Below are 22,632 nucleotides of genomic sequence, written 5' to 3' on the forward strand. Positions count from 1 at the left end.
ACCATTAAGGAAAATAGTTATCAATACTGGCTCAGTAAATAAATAAATAATTTCTTCACAAATCGAGTATATCAAACATATACAGTTGTCCATTTATTTTAGCTATTCGGGTAAGGTTTAGAAATCTATAGCATCTTCGATTTTTATTAAAAACACCTAGAATGTCAGCAAAAATATATTTCATTTAATTACTAGACATTCATTTCATCATAATTAAAACAAATCCTTTATAATAAATCTTAGTGTACACACATTCTTTGAGCATAAAATTAGACATGTCAGTGGTTTACCTTCACATGTCTGGTTATCGGAACTCAGTCTATAGCCCGTGAAACACGAACAGAAAACTTCACGTTTTTCCAATACGCAAATCTGACTGCAGTTTATATGCTTATATGCAGAACATGGGTCATCGACTGTAAAAGAAGACAAACAAAAGAATCACAAAACTGTTCTTAATTAATGCACATATAAATTTGTAATATCTCCATTAGTCTCCAGGTAACACCATATCTCTGTCTATCAGTTGACGAATATATACATTGAAATACAATATTTTGAGAACATTTTATATCATGGGTACAATAATGTGCTGCCAACAAATCATTGCTGGAATAATTATGTTTTCACAAACGAACATTATGTTATCAATTTTGCAGATCCAATGCGGACAATCAATCAACAAATCGGGCATTAAACTTAAATGGTTTGTATATAGTACAACCGTTTTACATCATGGATCGACGATTTTCCATCTATGTTAAATCACATTATTGTATTTTTTGTGAGGGAAATATTTCTGATATTTCAAAATTCTATTAGAAACCGAGGACGTGTTTCACTTGAAGACAAGCAAATAATATGTTCGAGGAACGCAAAAGAAGAATAATTGAAATAAATAGACAGCAGCAATCTGATAATACGGATTTCATACAAACAATGCAGGAAAGCTTAGCTGTGAAAACAATCCCAGTTTAAAATAGGGATTTAAGAGCAGGAAGTCTTCAAATATATGTCATATTTTTACAGATGGAGGCTCTAATGAAGTTGTTGGAAGATAAAAATAACATTCATCGATTTTTGAATGCATTTCCGTTTTTGTCTCATATCACTACATTCTATGGTATTAGCTTTGTCCATTAATTGTCTTCACTGTAATAGTAAAAACCTTATATATTTATGGAAAACATCTTTACTATGCAAACTATGAAATTAAATTTCTCATTTTAACTACTTTCTTCACACTCTTGAATAAGATGTGCTTTGTTACATTTTTTAATACGGGTTGAAGGATGAGAAAGCTAATATAAGCATAGAGTTTGATGTTTGCCCATTTTATTGTTTTCCCAGTCTGAGGTTAGGAAGCAAAATTGTATTTTCAGATATTTAGTGATAGCAAGCGATATTTAATTTGTGGGGATGACAATACCTAAATATTGTAAACTTGCTTTTGAAATCATTAAATGAAAGGCGCAGCCTGCACATGTTATGCGAGTTTTTGTGCGCATTCGGATGATCCATTGGCTCTAATTCTGACAAATTAGCGTGAACTACTCAACCGCGCGTTATAGATTATACGGTGCTATAATGCAATATTATATACTCATTAATTGAAAATAAAATACCTTTTATACAGGTCTTCCGATCGGTGTTAAGAATGTATCCGAAGTAACAGTCACAAGTATATCTACCTTCACTGTTCTGACATATCTGATCGCAACCCGATTGCCCAGTGACGCATTCGTCGATATCTATCACATATAAAATATAAACGGTATCTAGACAATATGGCTGTAATTATCAACCATACTGCCCAGTGACGCATTCGTCGATAACTATCACATAAAATATAAACGGTATCTAGGCAATATGGCTGTAATTATCAACCGGACTGCCCGTGACGCATTCGTCGATATCTATCACATATAAAATGGAAACTGTATCTATTCAATATGGCTGTAATTATTAACAAAAGAAACTCCTTACCACCATTAATTGACGAATTAATAAGGATGGCTTTAACATGCAACTGAGATTATTATATTGGTTCTTAGTTTTCAGGATTCTCGAGAGCAATGAGAATACAACTCATTTTAGGTACTTCTTGCGCAATTAATTTATAATTTTATAAAAGATTTTTTTTTTATAAATAAAATGAACTCATGGTGTGAATAACTTTGTTGTATATTTGATTGAAAGGAAAATAAGGTAATTTTGTATTTGTGAAGTAATTTTGTTTGAAGAATGAATTTCTTAAATATATTATATCTAAAATGAATAATCGTCTCGTGTTGTCCATTTTAATGCTTATGTCCGCCATTGTTTATCGTCTGCATGCAGGCTAAGCCTGCCATACTGACATAGTATTCATCAAGTTATTACACAGAAGAAGAAAATGCACACTTATTTACCTTGACACATATTTATATTGTTTTTACTTTGTAAATATCCGGGGAAGCAACTACACGAGAAACCACCTGCCTCGTTGTGACAAATGTGCTGACAGGTATTCAGTTCAGGATATTTGCATTCATCCACGTCTGAAAACAAATGATACAATAACTACTCTATCGTTATCCCAAAAGAAGTAATCATCCGAAAAATTTACAATGAATATATATATATATATATATATATATATATATATATATATATATATATATATATATATATATATATATATATATATATATATATATATAAACGCAAGAAATATATTCAATGTTCAAACATGACATTTCATTCAGATGATTTTAAGCCGTGTGTTACACACACACACACACACACACACACACACACACACACACAAATGAATCATATCAGCTTTGTTACTTGCTCTTTACCTAGCATGAATTGGCATATTTAAGTAAGGAAATTTAGTGCAGCTGTATGAAAATTATCCAATTTTAAAATGAAAATATCGTAGGTCACTTACCTTGGCATGAACCATCTGTATTGTGCGTGTAACCACCCACACAACTGCATAAGTACGATCCATTTGTGTTTTCACAAATTTTGAAGCTGTCGTTGCATATGTTTGGAACTTGACATTCGTCCACATCTTCCTGACAATGTTTACCCATCCATCCCTCTGAGCAGATACAGCCTTTAACATTGTCACATCTGATGGCCCCATGTTCACATTCACAAGTTTCGTTGCAGTTCTGGCCGTATGTGGGGGATTCACATGCTGTTGTTTAAAGAATATAGCAAATTTTCCAGTGTTAATGTACCACAAAATTGTACATTTACATAATATTGTCACGGTGACGATTTCCAAAGGATCTAACAAACTAACTTCTATGGGTTTATCTGTGAATACAAATACAGATACAAGAAGGGGACAAACTTTCCTGAATACTGTAGTTAATCTGAGTGTTCATCTTGCTGTAGTTCTGTACCCGAATTACATCTTTACAATGGGAGTTTCGATTATAATACATTATATAGCTCAGAAAGTCAGAAGTGATTCTTTTCTACCAATGTTGCACTTGTTGATTTCTTGCTACCAATTGATGATTAAGTGCATACTGTTCAGTGCAAGTCGTTTAGTTTTTAGTAATTATATAATTTATCTGAAGTGACGTTAATGAAGGGTCATGCCTTTCCTGGAATAAAAAAATATTTGAAATGTTACCTTTACAATAATGCAACATGAAGATATATTTTTGGAAAATGTATTCGTTTTCAAAATATATGCATATACGAGCAGAAAAATCCTAAATGCCTTGAGGGGATAGATCAAAATAATCAAAGAATATTTGTCAGCAAGTGTTACTATTTTACTCACGTTTGCATGAAACTTCATTCTCCTCCAGGCTATAGCCATTGAAACATGAACAATAGAAACCTCCATACGTATTCGTACAGATATGTTCGCAATGTATGTGTTGGCATTCGTTGATATCTAAGTAGGAATATAATAGTTTCTTCATTAAATGCAATAGATACTAATATTTGCAAAGATATTTGGTTTTATAAATAACTGCATATACAACTCTATGTTACACAGTGCAATAGCAATTTAATATAGACAGGAAGCTAGAGTCAATATAACTATTTTATATAAATAAACAACTATTATCTACCATATATATCTTATTGCATTAGGAAATACTGTATAGATAAGGAGCGCAATTTCAGCCATACATTATGAAAAGTAATATGGGTAGTAGTGAAGGGGGATACTATACGTACAATGGGAATTAGCATTACAGACCCCCTTGGGAACATATACGTACAAGGGAAATTTAACATGGCGAAAAATCGTGGGAACATATACGTACAAGGGGAATTTAACATGGGAATAAATCGTGGGAACATATACGTACAAGGGGAATTTAACATGGGAATAAATCGTGGGAACATATACGTACAAGGGGAATTTAACATGGGAATAAATCGTGGGTCACTTTACGTACAAGGGGAATTTAACATGGGATTTTTTTTAAAAAAATTTTAAAAAAGGGGTAGGCAATGGAAAGGCTATCTCTTTTCGAGAAATATGGCTGGCCCTGAAAAGGGCCTTTGGGTTTATGTTAATGTATTCATTAACATAAATGGCACCGCATTGGTCTTCTTCTTGTCCTTAGGCTGCGTCTCACTGTTGGCCCGTAAATTAGCACTCTTTTCAGGCATCCTTGCCTCTCCACGTAAATCCTACGTATCCACAGGCTGGTGTTTGTCCTGTGGACAACGGTAAACTTGGATCGGACATACATGAGCAAGTCTGTCCGAAACATCATGGAAGACACAAGGGTGGATGACTCAACTGTGGTCCACATCTTGAAGCGACGAGAACAGGTGAATCAATTCACTCAACTGCACTTATTTATAGGCAGAGGTAGGATTGAAACGGATTGAGTTCATTCACCAATCCGAACACGCGTTACAGAATTCAGTCAGCCCGCATCCAATCCGAAGAGAACAGTCTGTGACGTCACGTAGTTAATATAGATTCGCTAGCGCTTGTGTGCAGTCAATCTATGCGACAGTCATTCAACATGACGGAAACTCAGAAAACGATCCAATGGGGTGCACCAGCAGGGGAGACCGCCCAAGGGAATCCGGACTTACTTTCAGAAGAGGTGAATTGGGATTTTGTGGATTTTCTCTCTTCGCAAGAATTTGTTCCGGAACCTTCGTTACCTTCTTCATTACCGCAAGTGGAGAATTTTAGACAGAGACAGAAAGAAGAATTGGAGAAATTTATACAACGACAAAAGGAAGCGGAACAAGCTTTTCTCCTACAGCAACAGCAGCAAGAAGAAGAGGTAAGAAAAAAACAACAGCAACAACAGCAAGAAGAAGTAGCAGCAAAGAAACAAGAGGGTGAAAATCAAACGGTCACGGTACTGTTGGACATTTTAGCGGAGTTAAGAAGTCTGAAACAAATGTATCAGACTTCTTTATTACGACCGAAGAGAATACGACCTTCCCGAGCTAAACACGTCAACCCTGTGATTAAGCCTACCGTACCACCCTTAGTGATTTCAACCCAATCATTATCATCATCATCAACATTACGCAGTCCAGAAGTAGGCCTTGGCCGTGGCAAAGGCATAAGGCAGTTAAAGTTGATTGCTTAAACTCACCCCTACGCCATAAAGAAAAAAGGCCCTTTTCAGGGCCACCCACATTTCTCGAAAAGAAATACAATTTCAATTTGCCAATAACTCAAAAATAAACCCCACCCATTTTACCCTTATAGTACGTCTCTGTGTATGAGTGCGTGAGTGTACGTTCTTATTTTAAAATCAAAACTCAAAGACACTTACCTTATATCATTAATTTATTCTTTTCTCCATTTTTTACAATCCAATTCACAATTCTCAACACAACACTTTAATAAAAAGTTCATTGACCTCTTCTTTCTCCTTGTTTAGTCTCTCTGTTTTTTAAATTTCTTCACCGTCTTTTCCTCATTTTCTTCCCTTCTTCTTTTCTTCTTCTCCTGTTTCTTTGCCTCTTGTAAATATAATTGTCTTCTTTCTTCCTCTTCTTCCTCTGAAGAATCCCTCTCTTCTTCTGAAGAATCCCTCTTTTCTTCTGAAGAATCCCTCTTTTCTTCTGACTCCTCTTGTTTCTTTTTTGGGCAATCTGGAGACCAATGTCCTTTTTCTTTACAATAATAACAGGTATCTTGACTTTTGTCTTTTTTAGTCCCTGTTTTTGTTCTTTTTTGACGGTCTGGACACTCTGAAGACCAATGCCCTTTCTTCTGACAGATATAGCAAGTATCTTGACTTTTATCTCGAAAGGAAGGAGAGTAGTCCGTAGGCTGGTCTGAAGAGAATTTTCTAATGACCCCTCGCAAAGCTCTGACGAAACGTTCCATCTGGTTAGTCTCTTCCATCGTTGTGCTCGGCTTGAGAGTGAAATGAATAGTGAAAGGACAAGACACACACCCTTTTATATACGCTGGTCTGCTATGACTATAAAGTAGCTCATGGTGTTTGAACTTGAGTCATTTGACTTTTTGCTTTCAAGATGAAACGATCTAATTCATTTGAGAAGGAAGAAGAAGAAAGTAAGAGGCAGAAACGTGATCTATTGCCTCGTACCAGAGCTGAAATCTTGGCACAAATTCATGCCAGTGATTTTGAAGAGGACATGAGTGAACCAGAATCAGAACCCTCTAAAACAAGTTCACCACCCTTAGTCAACCCTGAAAAATACTATTCCATTCGAGAGACGGAAAAGCGCTCCTCTAGAAAATTTAGAACCACGGCTTACAAATACACGGTGAAGTTTAAAGATTTCAAGGCTGAAGTGCCGTTAGAGAAAGCAGAAGTGTTCATCACTGAGGTGTGGGATTCTTTGCTCACTGCACTCAAGCAACAATGTCAACCCAAAGAAGACGATCGCTTGAGACTTTCCATACAACACGACGGTTTGAAATCCCCTGTTTGGATCGAGTTTAGCACCCCTGCAGAATTGACCGCTTCCAAAGTCATGGACAAGATTCAACACGTGCAACAATCTAATGACCAGTTTGACATCACCGATGGAAAAGCCACATTGGACATGACCCACGTCTCTCCTCCTCAAGGGACCGGACGCAAAAAGATGTTATTGGTGAACGACCTTCGCAGCATTAAGCGTAGCCTTGTCCAAATTCACAATCCTCATGACCAGATGTGTTTAGCCCGTGCCATCGTGGTGGGACGAACCTATGCCAACAAGAACGACACGGTAGAATGGAAAAGAACCTGGAACACTATTCAACGTTCCTATCGAGCCAAACAACGAAACGAAGCAGAACTCCTGTTACGACAAGCTGGCCTGTCCAAAGACACACCCTGTGGCATTCCTGAGATGCAAAAATTGCAAGATGCCCTAGCTCCACGATACACCTTGAAAGTGTACCCTCAAGAAATGCGCGGGTCTCTGTTGTTTCGAGGGCAAGATTTTAAGGACGGAAAATACATTCACGTTTATCATCACGATGACCATTTTGATACCATTACCAGTATCACCGGATTCCTGGGATACGGTTATTACTGTGAGAAATGTGACCATGGTTATAATAATCGAGAGCAACACAAGCATTGTGGATCGAAATGCTCAGGATGTTTGGCCTCTTCACCCTGTCTGAGCGAAGAACCAGTGCCTTGTTCAACTTGTCTGCGTACGTTTGTCAGCCCTACCTGTTACCAACAACATCTGAAAACGCAAGGTTCACAGAAGAAATGTGCTTGTCAACTCCTGAGATTGTGCCCTACGTGTGAACAAGTCATACGTACCAATAATACCAAGGCACACGTATGTTCAGGAAAGAAAAAATGTCACATTTGTCACCACATCGTGGACTTGGAACACCAATGTTACGTGCAAAAATACCAACCCCCACCAGAGAAAGAGGACGGTCACAAGAAGAAAGGCAATTTCATCTTTTTCGATTTCGAATGCATGCAAGAGACTGGCATTCACATTCCTAATTTCTGCGTGGCTCATCGAGCGTGCGAGAAGTGCATTCAAGAACCTATCTTCAGTCATTGCCCTCACTGCAGCAAGATTCCTGGAGGACGTGAAAAAATCTTTCGGGGACCGAACACGCTAGCCGATTTCGCTCGATGGGTCTTAGACCCCATCGACAAGACGTGGAGCCAAGAGGACATCGAACTTTACGGAGATTGTCATCGTCATGCCACGGTGATGGCTCACAATTTCTCCGGATACGATGGACAGTTTCTTTTGAGGTACTATACGGAACAAGGCACCGAACGTCCTAAAGTGACTTTGAAAGGAGCCAAAATCATTTTCATGCAAGTGGGACAAGTACAGTTTAAAGATTCGATGAGTTACTTGGCCATGCCTTTGAGTCGAATGCCTAAAACGTTTGGAATGACAGAAATGGCTAAAGGGTACTTTCCACACTTTTTCAATACGGAAGCCAATCAACACGCCGTTCTACCCCATTTACCTGAGGCTCACTATTACGACCCCGACAACATGCGTACCGAACAACGAGAAGCTTTCTACGCTTGGTACCAGGCTCACGCCTCGGACCCTTTCGACTTTCAGGAAGAAATGCTAAAGTATTGTCGTTCCGACGTGGACATTTTACGGCGTTGCTGTGGAAAATTTCGAGAACTGTTCATGGAACACGGAGGGGTCGATCCTTTGAAAGAAGCTTGCACCATTGCCAAAGCGTGTTCCTTAGTGTATCGACAACGATTCATGCCTGAAAACACCGTGGCTGTCATCAGCCCTCAAACGACCAACTTTGTCAAACGTCAATACTCGGTCAAAGCCCTACGCTGGTTACATTACTTGTGCGACAAGGAAGACAAGTGGATTCAGCATGCTCGCAACGGAGGGGGCGAAAAGACCATCGGAACGTATTCGGTCGATGGCTGGGACTTAGAAAACCCCAAGATCGTGTACGAGTTTAACGGTTGCTTATTTCACGGATGTCCCGTCTGTTACCCTGACCGTGGCACTAAAAATCAGTTTTTGCAACGAACCATGGAAGACTTGTACCAGGACACTTGTCAGCGACGCCTAAAGTTAGAACAGCAAGGATACCAAGTGGTGGAAATGTGGGAACACGAGTACGATCACCGTTTGAAAACCGATCCCGAGTTTAAACGCCTCGTGGAAAGTTACCAGTTCATGGACCCGCTGAACCCGAGGGATAGTTTGTACGGAGGAAGGACCAATGCCACCTGTTTGCTGTACCAAGCCGACGAAGAGAAAGGAGAAGAAATCAAATACTTGGACGTGTGTTCGCTGTATCCCTACGTGTGCAAATATTGTCGCTTTCCTGTAGGGCACCCGCAATTGTTCACGGAACACATCGACCTGAAAAACATTCGGCAATACGAAGGCTTGATCAAGTGTAAAGTTTTACCTCCCACGAACCTATACCATCCCGTCTTACCTCACCATTGTCAAGGCAAACTGATGTTTCCCTTGTGCCGTACTTGTGCCGAAACGTGCAACCAAGACCAACCTTGCCATCACAGCCAGGAAGAACGTGCCTTGACGGGAACCTGGGTCAGCGTAGAATTGTTCAAAGCTCTGGACATGGGATACCAACTGTTAGAAGTGTACGAAATTTGCCACTTTCCCAAGACACAACAATACCACAAGGGTGACCGCACGCAGAAAGGCATTTTCGCAGACTACGTGGATGCCTTTTTGAAACTGAATCAAGAAGCCAGCGGCTATCCTTCCTGGTGTCACACTCCCGAAGACCAAATACAATTCAAAGAGAAATACTACGAACAAGAAGGCATCACTTTAGACCACATCGAGAAAAACGAAGGCAGGCGATCGTTTGCCAAAGTGATGTTAAATTGCTTGTGGGGTAAAATGGCACAACGACCGTGTTTACCCAAGACGGAATATTTGACAGAACCTTCCCGCTACTTCCAGATGATTCACGACAAAACCAAATACATGAAACACGTGGACGTCGTTCGAAAGAATTTGATCTTGGTCAATTACGAAGAAGATCTGGACTTTGTACAAGACGACCCTTTTGGAAATGTCATCATTGCGGCTTACGTGACAGCCCATGCTCGCTTAAAATTGTACGAAGCTTTAGAACTGTTAGGGGAACGCGTCCTGTACTTTGACACGGACAGTTGCATTTACATCCATCACCCGATTCAACATCACCCTGACATCGAAGGAGACCGTTTAGGAGCCTGGACAGACGAGCATCCCGACGACAAGATTTTAAGTTTCGTCAGTGGCGGTCCCAAATATTACGGCTACGAATACCGGGACAAACAAGGAGAAGTGCACACGACGTGCAAAGTGAAAGGATTGACTCTGAATTATCGTACCAGTCGAGTGGTCAACTTTGGGGTATTGAAAGAAGCCTTGCAATCGGGAGAGGATGGAAACTTTAAAGTGACCACCTATCAACCGAACAAGATTGTACGTTTACCCACTCACCACATCGTCAGTCGACCCTTGGAAAAAGTCTATCAAATTGTATACCAGAAGCGAGTGCGACTTCCCAATCACTTCACCTTACTGTACGGTCACGTCGGTATTGGTCTGTATATAAAAAAGGAACCCTAGACAAGATCGATAGTTCATTGGGACTACCAAGACCGAGCGAACAAGATGAATACTTTGAAAGAGACATCGTTCCAGTTTGGGGATTGTAAAAAAGTTGTATCTTCCTCTAGTGTGACTAATATTGGATGGATAAGACAAAGACATTGCGACGGAAAATGTCCGGAAGGAAACTGCGATTGTCCATGTGGTTACCATTGTAATTGCGTAACGGAGTTTGCAGACGAGTGCGATTGTGAGCCTTGCGATGGATACGATGCTGTACCTTGTGACCTGAGCGATGCCGTAAAGCATCATGGGAACTTTAGTGCCCCTACCCCTATCATGGAAAGTGATGCTGTGCGTGTCAAACCTGTGGGATGCGAAAGCGATGCTGCTCGTCCTCTTGGACATTTTCGTTTTAAAGGGGAATGTTCACCTTCACGTCTACCCCCCTACGGATGTCATCCAGCCCTGAACAAACTCCTGCCCATGTCACTCAACCCTCATCGAAACGAACCTGTGAAAGACGAATATTCGTTTCCTGTGCGTTTGTCGGAATACTGCGACTTTGAAAATCGTCTTCAATCGTTCAAAGGAAAATGGCCAAAGTATCTGGGAGGACCGACCCCTGAAGAATTAGCCAGAGCCGGATTTTTCTACTTGGGCGAAGGAGATAAAGTCAAGTGCTTCAGTTGCGGTGTGTCACTTCACCACTGGGAACCGCAAGATTCGGCCTACGTAGAACATGCTCGATGGTCACCGAATTGTCATTACTTACCCTTAGTGGGACCGAGACATTGAAGTAACTTCTTACCATAATAATCTGTTCATGGATTCTTTACAAGAGAACATTCGTGCTTTGCCTGTGGAGTTGAGAGAACGCATTTATCGAGAACTGGTCAAAATACAAGTGAAACGTAAAGAACAATTGCATCCGTTACGTCACCGGTGTTTGAACCACTGGTACCTGAAGGCTATACAAGGATTGATTCAATTGAAAGGGTTCCATCGGACAGACATTGATCAACGATCCTCTAGTTTTCAAAAGGATTGGTTTGGTATGGACGATTGTAGTTACATCATTGTAAACGTACTGCATCGAATTCCAGAGGAAGAGTTAACGAATTACCAACATCTTGAACACAATGTCAACTTAGTGAAAGAGGAAACTTCTGAACGAATTGTAATGTGTAGATTAGTGACTCAACGATTTAAATTCGACACTGAAGTGAAACCATGTTTGTGCAAAGAGTACATTTCTTGTGTCAGACCAAAGAGGATTTAGTATGACCTATTCATGGATACTTTGCTAGAGAACATTCGTGCTTTGCCTGTGGAGTTGAGAGAACGCATTTACCGAGAGCTGGTGAAAATACAAGTGAAACGTAAAGAACAACCGCATCCGTTACGTCACCAGATCTTTAACCACTGGTACCTGAATGGTATAAGAGAACTGATTCGACAGAAATTGTTTCAGTGGTCAGACCTTGTTCAATACTTCCAGGCCCCCGATGATTCACGTGTTGATCATTTTGGTTACTTCGAGATTCACCTAGAGCAACCCATTGAGGAAGACGAGGTAAAGGATTACCAACATTTGTTACGTGGAATCTACTTAGCGGAAGAGGAAACTTCTAATCGAACTCTGACGTTTCGGTTACAGTATGCAAGATTTACATTCCCAACTGGAGAGCGAAGATCTCTGGCTAGAAAGTACGTGTATTCTTTTCGAAACAAAGAGACTATAAAAACAGGCTGTTATGCCACGACTTATGTCGTATGTCATCCAACAGATTCCGTGGAAGGAACTCAATGACCATATTCAAACCGTGGATCATTACCATCAATTATTACAAGAATTTTATCCATTCAATTTGGGACGACAAGTGGTGTGTGTCTTAGTGACTTGTTTTCTGGGATTTCGTTTACCAGCCGATTCTTTGTGGACTCTTTACGATCAGTACTTACCACCTCCATGGCCTTAAATGGTCACGATAAACTCCTTTTGCTCAAAGCCTTGCGTTTTCATCTGGATACTTCTCGACCTCAACAGGAAAAAAAGATTCGTCAACTTTTAGCTACCCAAGACGTGTATGACGATGTGTGTGTAGCTTGTGACTTACATCCCCTTTGGACAGATGTCCGTGCCTGGAAAGAATGGGGTTTTGAGGCTTGGACCCAGGAAGTGGCCCAGTATGCACGAGAGTTGTTCAAGGAAAAAAGTTACTTTTCTTCCCGTGTTAGTGACGGTGCCAGAAGAACCCGTCACCCAGGACAGGACTGTCGTGGACAGGCCTGAAAGACCCTTTCGGGAGGACACTTGTGTGACCTTACCCCCTACTATAGAACTGGTTAGAACATTACCCAAAACATGTGATTGTTGTACAGACACTTGTGTTTATTCCACGTTCATAGTTATCATGTGCCTTTTATTGTTGTACTTAAGCCTTTGGCTTTTATGTATTTTTGTCTTTCGTATTCATGTTTGAAAAAAAAAACATTCAATAAACGTGTTCTGAAAAAAGTATATAAACTCTTGTCTTGTTTGTTTTCGTGTCACAAGTGACATTTCTCACACCATGGCTACCTCTGCTGTCTCTGCTCCCTCTTCCTCTACTGTCAAAGTCATCGACGAACACTTAGATCGTGTCAGTTGGGAGGCTTTGTATCTTCGCCATCCCTTTAACATGCTCATTGCTGGACCTAGCGGTTCAGGCAAAACCGAATTCGTCAAACGTTTGATCGAACATAAACATCATTTGATCGATCGGCCCCCTCAACGGATCGTGTGGTGTTACAAAGAGTGGCAATCGGCGTACAACCTCTTGCGAGAAAGTCAAGGAGATTCCATCGTGTTTGTGGAAGGCATTCCTAAAGAAGACGACGGCATCGTCTCTGACTCCCGTCAAACCCATTTGGTCATTTTCGACGACATGTTAGGAGAAGACGAAGAAGAAATTAAATTGTGGTTCACGCGCAAAGGGCATCACCGTAATGCCAGTGTCGTTTACATCACTCAAAATTTGTTTCAACAAAGTAAAGCCCATCGCACCATCAGTCTCAATGCGCATTACGTGGTCTTGTTTAAAAGCCCTCGAGATAAATCGCAAGTGCAAGTCTTAGCCAAACAGTTAGGAACGCCTTGGCTGACTCAGGCGTACGACGATGCCACTCAAACGCCACACGCCTATTTACTCGTCGATTTGAAACCTACGACTCCCGAGGATTTGCGATTTCGTACCCACTTGTTTCACCACTGGTGCCAAGACGGAGGGCCTGTCCTGTACACGTCTCCGTCCTCGACTTCATTTCACTCCCCATGAAAAAAATCTATAAAAACCTCAGGCCCTTTTCGTCTGTCTCACACAGTGTGAACATGACGTCCCTTCAGTCGCATCTTCCCGTCAAATTGATTCGTGCCTTGTATGGCATCAGTCGAGAAAAAGATCCACAAACACGAGCTCGTGTCTTAGAAGCTAGTCTCAAAGAAGTCTTACGATGGTTCACGGTGACGGCACGTCAAATACTCCAAGGAATCATTCAGATTCCTCATCAAACCAAACGCTTTTTCGATCGAAACAAAGTCGCTTTGGTCCAACTGGCCGATCCCCGCATCGACACTCAAACCAAAAAACAAATCATTTTGAAACCTGGAGGGAGCGGTACTCTAGGAGGGGTCATCATTCGCTCGCTCTTAAGATGGGATCCTAATGCCCCCAAAGTTATCCCCAAGACAAAAGTTCAACGAAGCCCCAAGAAGAAAAAGAAAAAGACCAGGTCCCCAAGAAGAATAACTTCTCCAGTGGCAGGACCCTCCTCTTACCAGACACCACCACCACCCCGGAAAAAGAAAAGAAGCCCCCAGAAAAAGAAACAGAGAAAAAGTCCCCAGAAAAAGAAAAGTCCACAGAAGAAGAAAACTAGTCGCAAGAGAGGCACTTCGGCCAGGACACAACCTTACACTCGCAAGCCACGACCTGCCACGGCAGTGACTGCGTCTCCGGCATCCTCACGTTCATCCACTTCTCCGTTGATGTCACCAGGAACTGAAGAGTACTTGGAGACGTTGATCACACCAAGAACATCTCCGTTGATGACCCCCAAAAGAACTTCCCCAGTGGCAGGACCCTCCAATTTAGCGGCAGTGGCTGCTGCTCACAAAGTACCTTCTCCCAAAATCAAAGTCCAAGAAAGATCGGGCATGTTACAAAGTTTACTGGATTTGTCCAAGCAAGAACTGGCTCGATTTAGTCCGTTGGGTACCCCTGCACGACGTGTCATGCCTGTCCTCAAACTGATAAAACGTAAAGACAATCAGTGGCGACGCGTTCCAGTATAAAAAAGGCCTGTGACCGAGTAGGGTATCAGTGTTTTTAGGTGCTCCTAAAGACTCAAAGATGTCACCCTCCAGAAAACCCAAAGGAAAGAAAAGGAAAGGACTGCCACCACGTTTAGCCAAACATGGGGACCTGTTATCTGTCCTGTCCAAAGCTTCTCCACCCCTACGAAAAAAACTCATTCAAACAGCCTCCAAAGAGGTCATCGATACCGTGTGCGAATGTTGTTTGAACGTTTTGAAAGGCACGATCCCTTTGTCCAAACACCAGAAACAATGCTTAAGCAAGCATCGTCACGTTCTTCGCCAAATGGTTCGAAAGAAAATTCCCATTCGTCAAAAAAAGAAGATGTTAGTGCAACGTGGAGGCATTTTGCCTCTCTTGTTAGGCCCCATACTGAAAGGAGTCTTGGGAACCATGTTGGGAGGACTGGTGGGAGCAAGATAAAAAGGCCTTCGGAAGTCCCAAGATCTCAGAATTGACCCCTGACAACCCCATGGAAGGACGAAAACTAGCTTTAGTGCCTTACAAACGATGGATGGAATACCATCGGTGGCAAGAACAACGCACCCCGCATTTACCTCCCAATCCCAATTTGAGCGAAATGTCCCAGTTACAACACGAATTGCAGTCCTTGATGGATCGCCAAGATTTGTCCGAAACAGAAAAATTGCAAAAGTACGGTCAACTCTTGCAACGACTGCAACTCTTTCACCAGAAAGCTTTAGACGAAACAGCTCTACTAACTTTGAAAGATTTTAAGACCTTGATGAAAAGTCCAGCACCATCACCAGTACCAGTACCAGTACCAGTTCCACCATTACCAGTGACCAAGACAGAAAAAGGAAAAGAAGAAGAAGAAGAAGGGTTTCAAACTCCACCAGAAAAAGTACGCAAGTTAACAACACCACCTACCTCCAGAATTGGATGGATTAAAAAGATGATGGCCACCCCTTCTTCATCACAAGAGAAAAAGAAAGTGAAGACAGAAGTGAAGACAGAAGTGAAACAAGAACCGATATCCCCCGCTCAGACATCCTTCTCCTCTTCGACACCTATTGCTGGCCGCACACGCAAAGCATTGCAATCCAAGAAAGTATCCCAAGAGAAAAAGAGTAGCATCCTCCAAGAGTGGGTGTCTTATTAACACACCAAAAAAATGGAAAAAGTCTTAGCCAGCATTTACTACGATCCCTCGCATCCTGCAGGTTACGCAGGAGTTCAAAAATTGTATCGTGCTGCCAAAACTCGACTGAAAAGTCTCCGTTTACCTCAAGTGCAACGATGGTTACAAGAACAAGCTACCTACACTTTACACAAACCCATTCGACGCAAGTTTTCCAGAAGTCGTACCCGAGTGGAAGGCTTCGATCATCAATGGCAAGCCGATTTAGCCGATGTCTCTCATTTGGCCAGCTACAATCGTGGTTACAAATATTTGTTTTGTGTCATCGACGTCTTTTCCAAATTTGCCTGGGTCGTGCCCTTGACTTCCAAATCGAGCACCGAGTTAGTTCGAGCCCTGCAACGGGTGTTGAAACAAAGCGGTCGTCGCCCTCTTCGATGGCAAACGGACAAAGGCACCGAATTTTTGAACCAAGCTTTCCAAAAAGAATTAAAGAAACGTGACATTCATTTTTTACCACCGAGAATCCCGAAACCAAAGCCAGCATCGTGGAACGTTTTCAACGCACTTTGAAAGAACGCATGTGGAAATATTTTACGCATCACCACACTCTGAAGTACATCGACATCTTACCGCACCTGGTGCAAGCGTACAACCAATCTTACCATCGAAGCATCGGACGTGCCCCGCAAGACGTGACTCCCGACAACGAAGTGCTGGTGTTTGAGCGTCTGTTCGGTACGTCCCCGACGAGGGCTGTCCCCAAGAAAAGTGGAGAGTTGACCGTAGGAGATTGGGTGCGCATTGGCAAAACCAAACGCACTTTCGACAAAGGTTACTTACCTAACTGGACGACCGAACTGTTTCGCGTCACTGGACGAGTGCATGGCCGTCATCCTGCCGTCTATAAATTGGAAGACATGAACGGAGAAGTACTCAAAGGAACGTTTTATTTGCCCGAGTTACAACGTGTCACCAAAAAAGAAGACGACGTGTACGACATCGAAAGCATTCTCGAACGCAGAACCCGTAAAGTGGGCAAACGACGTGTCAAAGAAGTCAAAGTACGTTGGAAAGGATATCCACCCAGTTTCGATTCTTGGATCGACGCTTCGCAAGTCATCGACTATAAAAAGAAGAAGTGACCATCATGCCCTTTCACACAGTAGACGCAGCTACGTCGACCACTCCTTCTTCCCCTAGTTCTTCTGTGCAAGATTTACAGAAACAACCCTTGTGGGTGTGGTGCGGAGAACGTGTGCCTAAAACGCAAATCGTCTTTTTCTGCCAAATCTTCGTGGTGTATTGTGTCATCGGGGCAGCCATTGCCAATTTGAGTTTGCAACAAGGAGACAAACAATTGTGGACCATTTTATTGAGCAGTTGCATCGGTTACCTGCTTCCCAATCCCTCCCTGAAATTCTCCTCGAACGGGAACGTTGTGTCCAGTGCCAGTGCCAGTCACCACTCCAACAACAACCACAACCAGAACCCCATTTTGGGCGGAGACACACCTCTGACATCCACTAATATTCCCTCGGACAGCCACAGAACTCTGGAATTATGAGTCACGAAAACCAATTTTACTTAACCTTACCCAGTGACAGTTCCATGGAGGTGTTTCCCAACAACACGTTGTGCTGTTACACGGCCAAATTACCTCAGGCCATCCCCTTAGATCACGAAGCCCATTGGGAAGTGGCTTTAGTAGAAATGATTCACCCGACCCAAGTCCTCAATGTCGTTGCCAATCAAAATAAATTTGATGTGGAAGTTTATGACGAACAAATACAACAGTGGATGGATACCCATAGCAAATATGACAAGAAAACCCCTCCCACAAAAACTAAAAAGTACACCATCTATCACTTGTCCATTCTCCCAGGTTATTATTTTAGTGGTCAACATTTGGTCAACACCATAGCCACCAGGTTTAATGTCGTGTTTGGGGAAGCTTTTAAGAATGTCAAGAACAAAACTGTCACCCTGGAATACCACAAAACAGCTCGTCGCTTCCTGATGAAATTTCCTGAGGGGGATAAAATCATGGGTTTCTATTTCTGTGATGAATTGTTTGACATGTTGGGCGGTAACATGAAGATGAGGAAGAAAATAGAACAAGAAACACCACCCCAATTATCAGTCATTTACAACAACGAGTCTTTTGCCCAGTATTTTCATACCCCGGTAGAACTGAACCAAGGACTGAATTTGATGTTTGTGTATTCCGATGTGGTGGAATACAACGTGGTGGGACACACCTCCGTACCATTACTGCGTGTCATTCCTTTCAAAGTGGATTCTGCCGCAAACGCTGACGAGGAAGGTGGAAACACTTACCACGTCCACCGCGAATTTGTCCATCCTCACTATTTGCCGGTCAGCAAGTCGTATTTGGACACGGTCAACATTACTATAAAAGGAGATTTGGGACAAAATATTCCATTCACCAAAGGAAAAGTCACGGTGAAACTCCATTTTCGAAAACGGTTCTCTCACGACTCGTAAGCAAGTCATGTATCCAGTGTACCGAGGGGTGGCTCGACAGCGAGGACACGGTTTAGGAGACATGTTAAAATCGGCCTTTCGTTCGGTGGCTCCGGTATTGAAACCGATGGTGACACGCGGATTGCACGCCTTGAAAGATGCGGCACTGACGCAAGGCAAAGAATTTCTCCAAAATGTCATCATCGACAAACAAAACCCTAAAGAAGCCTTCATGAGGGCAGGCAAAAATGTCTTGCTGCAAACGGGCAAAGACATTTTGGGCCGACGAGACACACCTATAAATGCCCTGCACGCTACCGAGTCTGGCATTCAGCAAGGACAAGGCAGAAAGAGACGACGCAGAAAACACCCTTTCACCAGACTTCAAGCTAGAAAAGCCAAGAAAAGAAGAACCGTTCGAGACTTAGACGTTTTCGATTATTGTGACACAGAAAAAAATGATGCACCGAGAGTCTTGTGCTTGTTCCAAGACGGAACTGGATCTGTTTGCCATGCCCCCCACCATGATGACGATGCAAGAATCCCAATGGGTGGAATTTCATCCCGTCTCCTCATTGACCGATTCCGCTCCCATCGAGTTTGACATTAAAGGACAGCCCGAAGATTACATCGATCTAAATAGTAGTTACCTATACTTAAAAGTGAAAGTGATCGAACCACCCAACGATAACCTAGCCGATGATGATGTAGTAGCTCCCGTCAATAATTTCATGCATTCCTTGTTTAGTGAAGTGGACTTGTACTTGAATAACAAACTGGTCAGCAGCAGCATGGATACTTACCCTTATCGAGCCTACCTGGAAAATCTCTTGACGTACGGGAAAGAAGCCAAGGACAGTCATCTGGATGCTTGCGTGGTATGGAAACCTGACCAAGCGACTAGGTTCAACAGCATTACAGTTGCTGGGGATGCTCAAAATACAAAGGGGATTTGTAGAACGACGAAAGAAAATTGCTAAAAGTCGTAGTTTAGAACTGATGGATCGCTTGCATTTGGACATGTGGTTACAAGAAAAGTATTTGCTGAACGGGGTGGATGTCCGCCTGAGACTGAATCGCAGCAGTGCCGCTTTCCATTTGATGGCTGCTGATAATGCCACTTACAAAACCATCATCCAAGAAGCCAGACTCTACGTGCGTCGCGTGGAAGTGTTACCTAAAGTAGGTAACGACATCAGTCAGACATTGAGCAGAACAACCGCCAAGTATCCGATCCGACGCGTAGAAGTGAAAACGTTCACCATTCCTGCTGGACAGCGATCCATGATCGAAGATCATCTGTTCCAAGGACAGTTACCCAAACGTTTGATTGTTGGTATCGTCAAGAATTCAGCTTTCAATGGTGTCTACAACGAAAATCCTTTTGAGTTTCAACATTACAAAGTGTCCAAGATCGAAGTCAGTCGCGACGGCAAGACCTTGTGTACCCGACCTTTCGAACCTGTCTTTAATGACATCGATAGGACTAAGTCGAATTACTTGAGATCGTACTTGTCCCTGTACGAAGCCACCGGCCAGTTAGGAACCAACACCAGTCACGGCATTACGTACGACGAATATGACGGAGGCTATGCTTTGTGGGCTTTTGATTTCACTCCTGACCAGGGCAGCGACGAGGGACATTTCCACCCTATAAAATCTGGCCAGATTCGTGTGGAACTTCAGTTTGCGAGTGCTCTACCAGACACAGTGAACGCCATCCTGTATGCAGAATTCGATAATACCATAGAAATCAACAGTTTGAGAGAAGTCATTCTAGATTATTAGAAGCCATGGAAGACTGTTATCCCTCTTTACCTAGTGGAGAAACTTTGGACATGGAATGTGAGGAGACCGTAGAAAAAGAAGAAGTGATCATGATGAAGTCAAGATGGCCAGAACAAGAAGCCCATTTAGTCTCCTGTTTTGCCAAACACTTGGTCGACAAAATGACGGAATTGATCAAGAAAAATTGTTATGGATGTCAAAACGATCATCCCAGTCAAATTCAACACGATAAATGCCTGATGTTAAGTCAAGAAGAAAAATTGGACGAGTATCTGGACGAAGCTTGGAGTCTCATCTCGAACAAAGACGTGTTGCACCAGTGGTATAAAGACTTGCGTGAACATTCTTGTCCACCATTAACCACTCAAGAGATCCATCGTATCGAAGCTCTCCTGAATCAGAGTGAGGAAACAGAACGAATAACCGTTTATTCGTCAGACATTTTCAAGCAAAAAGTCAGGATCGAATTGACGACTTATTATTACCTGTGAAGAAGAAGAAGAAAAAAACACAAAACAATGGATACCTGGGAACTTTATTACCTTCTGAACCACAGTTCGTATACGGCTTCTTGGAATCCTGTCGTCTGTGCTAAAGATGAACTCCCTCATCGCAAACCTAAAGACCATCAAGCTTACGTGATCAACACAGACGACAGTCATCTCCCAGGAACCCACTGGGTAGCCGTCTACTTTCCTCAAGAAGGATGTGTGGAATATTTCGATTCGTACGGATTGCCCCCTTTGGAAGACGATATCATCGACTTTATGAGAAGAAATGCTCAAACCACCCGATTCAATAACGTGAAATTACAAGGCACAGATTCCTTGGTGTGTGGACAGTACTGTGTGTATTTTCTGCATCATCGCAGCCTGGGCTATTCCTTAGAACATTTAGTGACTCATTTCGATCCTCGTTCTTCTGCTAGAAACGATGTGAAAGTAGATCGATGGTTTTGTGACCATTATGCTTATCTTTTGTCTCAAGCTAGGAAACGTAGTGTCCATCAATGGCCTAATGATTTCCAACAGTGGAAATCACAATTTCATTCACAACGTTGTCAGCCCTGTTCAAAGTAGATTGTCCATTGAGAAAAAAAATGTTTGTGATTTGAAAAAAAATTGTTTGATGTTATAGTGTTGGATTATTGTTAAAAAATGTTAGAAATGTTGTTGTTTAGTGTTAAGTGATTTTTGAATAAAAAATGTTGTGTTTAGAAAAAAATGCCTTTGTCTTTTGTTTAGCTATAAGAATGTTGGATTGATGCTCTTTCATTTCTTACTATCCCTCTCATGACACTCACTGAACGTTGCGACTCAAAAACCGTGTGGGGATGTTTTCCTTCACGTCCGCGCTTTGACTTTAAGAACCGGTTTGTTCCCAGTCTAACCATCCATTGTCGACTCATCCTCCTAAGAAGATGTGCTCCAAACTAGCTAAGCTCAACGAAGCCTACGTGAATTTGCATAGGGTCAGACACAGTCTGATACCGAAGCCAGAAGAAATAGAGAATGTGAGAATGTTAAAAATCACTGAAGACCTGATAGAAGAGCTCTTCAGAGAAGAAATGAACAGGGAGAAAGAAGAATGGACAGAGAAGTACAGACTTCAGAGACAGCAGCAACAGCAACAACAGCAACAGCAGCAGCAACAACCTGAAGCTGACAGAGGCTTTGTCGATTGTCGTATCGACACCAAAGAGTTCTTCTTCTCTTTCCGAAGAAGCAGACCTATCGCCAGAAAGTCTATCCTCAGAGGACATCGCATTCTTAGAAACTAAAAAAGAATGCCATAGCAAAACAAAAAAACAGCCCTTTTCAGGGCTACCCAATACTCTAGAAAAGAAATAACCATCAATTTGCCAATGTGTGTAGGTAGAGTAGTGTGAAAATAAACACTAACTCTTTTTCAAAAAATGTGAGGGCATGTGTTTGTGTGTTTGTGTGTTTGTAAGTGATAAAGTAAGTTGGTGTGGATAGTAGATTAAAATGATGTTTGGTTTTTTTGGGCTGTTTGAGGTGTATATTTGGAGTTAGATTGGATTGCCTTGCGTATGTGGATAGTCTATTGAAGTGATTTATAAAAAATTTTACAATAGTGATGGGTAGCATAAAAAAGTGGGTGAGTGTTTCTTTTAGGTCCGCGCGTTGTTGTTTTTTTTGGTCATGATCTAGGTAAGATGAATTTTATGTTATTAGGGGATGTTTGCCTTCACGTCCGCGCTTTCAGTATAAATTGAAACTCGTTCGGCAGTCCAGCTACCCTTGTTGATTGATCAACACCAAAAAATGAACACGAGACTGGAGAAACTGTTGGAGCTTCATGTGCATCTGGAATATGCCAGGCGCATATTAAATGAACTGGCCGCGGAAGGCA

The 22,632-nt window shown here is 42.0% G+C and overlaps 1 protein-coding gene across 1 annotated transcript in view; it reads right to left on the reverse strand.

Annotated features, from left to right (window-relative positions):
- Positions 1–22,632, reverse strand: part of LOC149791628 (uncharacterized) — a 123,685-nt gene that overhangs the window by 39,429 nt on the left and 61,624 nt on the right. The window contains exons 25-29 of the mRNA XM_089970185.1: positions 3,791–3,907; positions 2,936–3,190; positions 2,412–2,540; positions 1,626–1,751; positions 291–416 (exon numbers count right to left, since the gene is read on the reverse strand). Of these exons, the coding sequence (XP_089826311.1) occupies positions 291–416; positions 1,626–1,751; positions 2,412–2,540; positions 2,936–3,190; positions 3,791–3,907 (753 nt within the window). The remainder of the gene's footprint in view (positions 1–290; positions 417–1,625; positions 1,752–2,411; positions 2,541–2,935; positions 3,191–3,790; positions 3,908–22,632) is intronic.

This window comes from Sinohyriopsis cumingii, chromosome 9 (assembly GCF_028554795.1).
Source record: "Sinohyriopsis cumingii isolate HCF-2022 chromosome 9, ASM2855479v2, whole genome shotgun sequence".
In the NCBI taxonomy this organism is placed as follows: Eukaryota; Metazoa; Mollusca; class Bivalvia; order Unionida; family Unionidae; genus Sinohyriopsis; species Sinohyriopsis cumingii.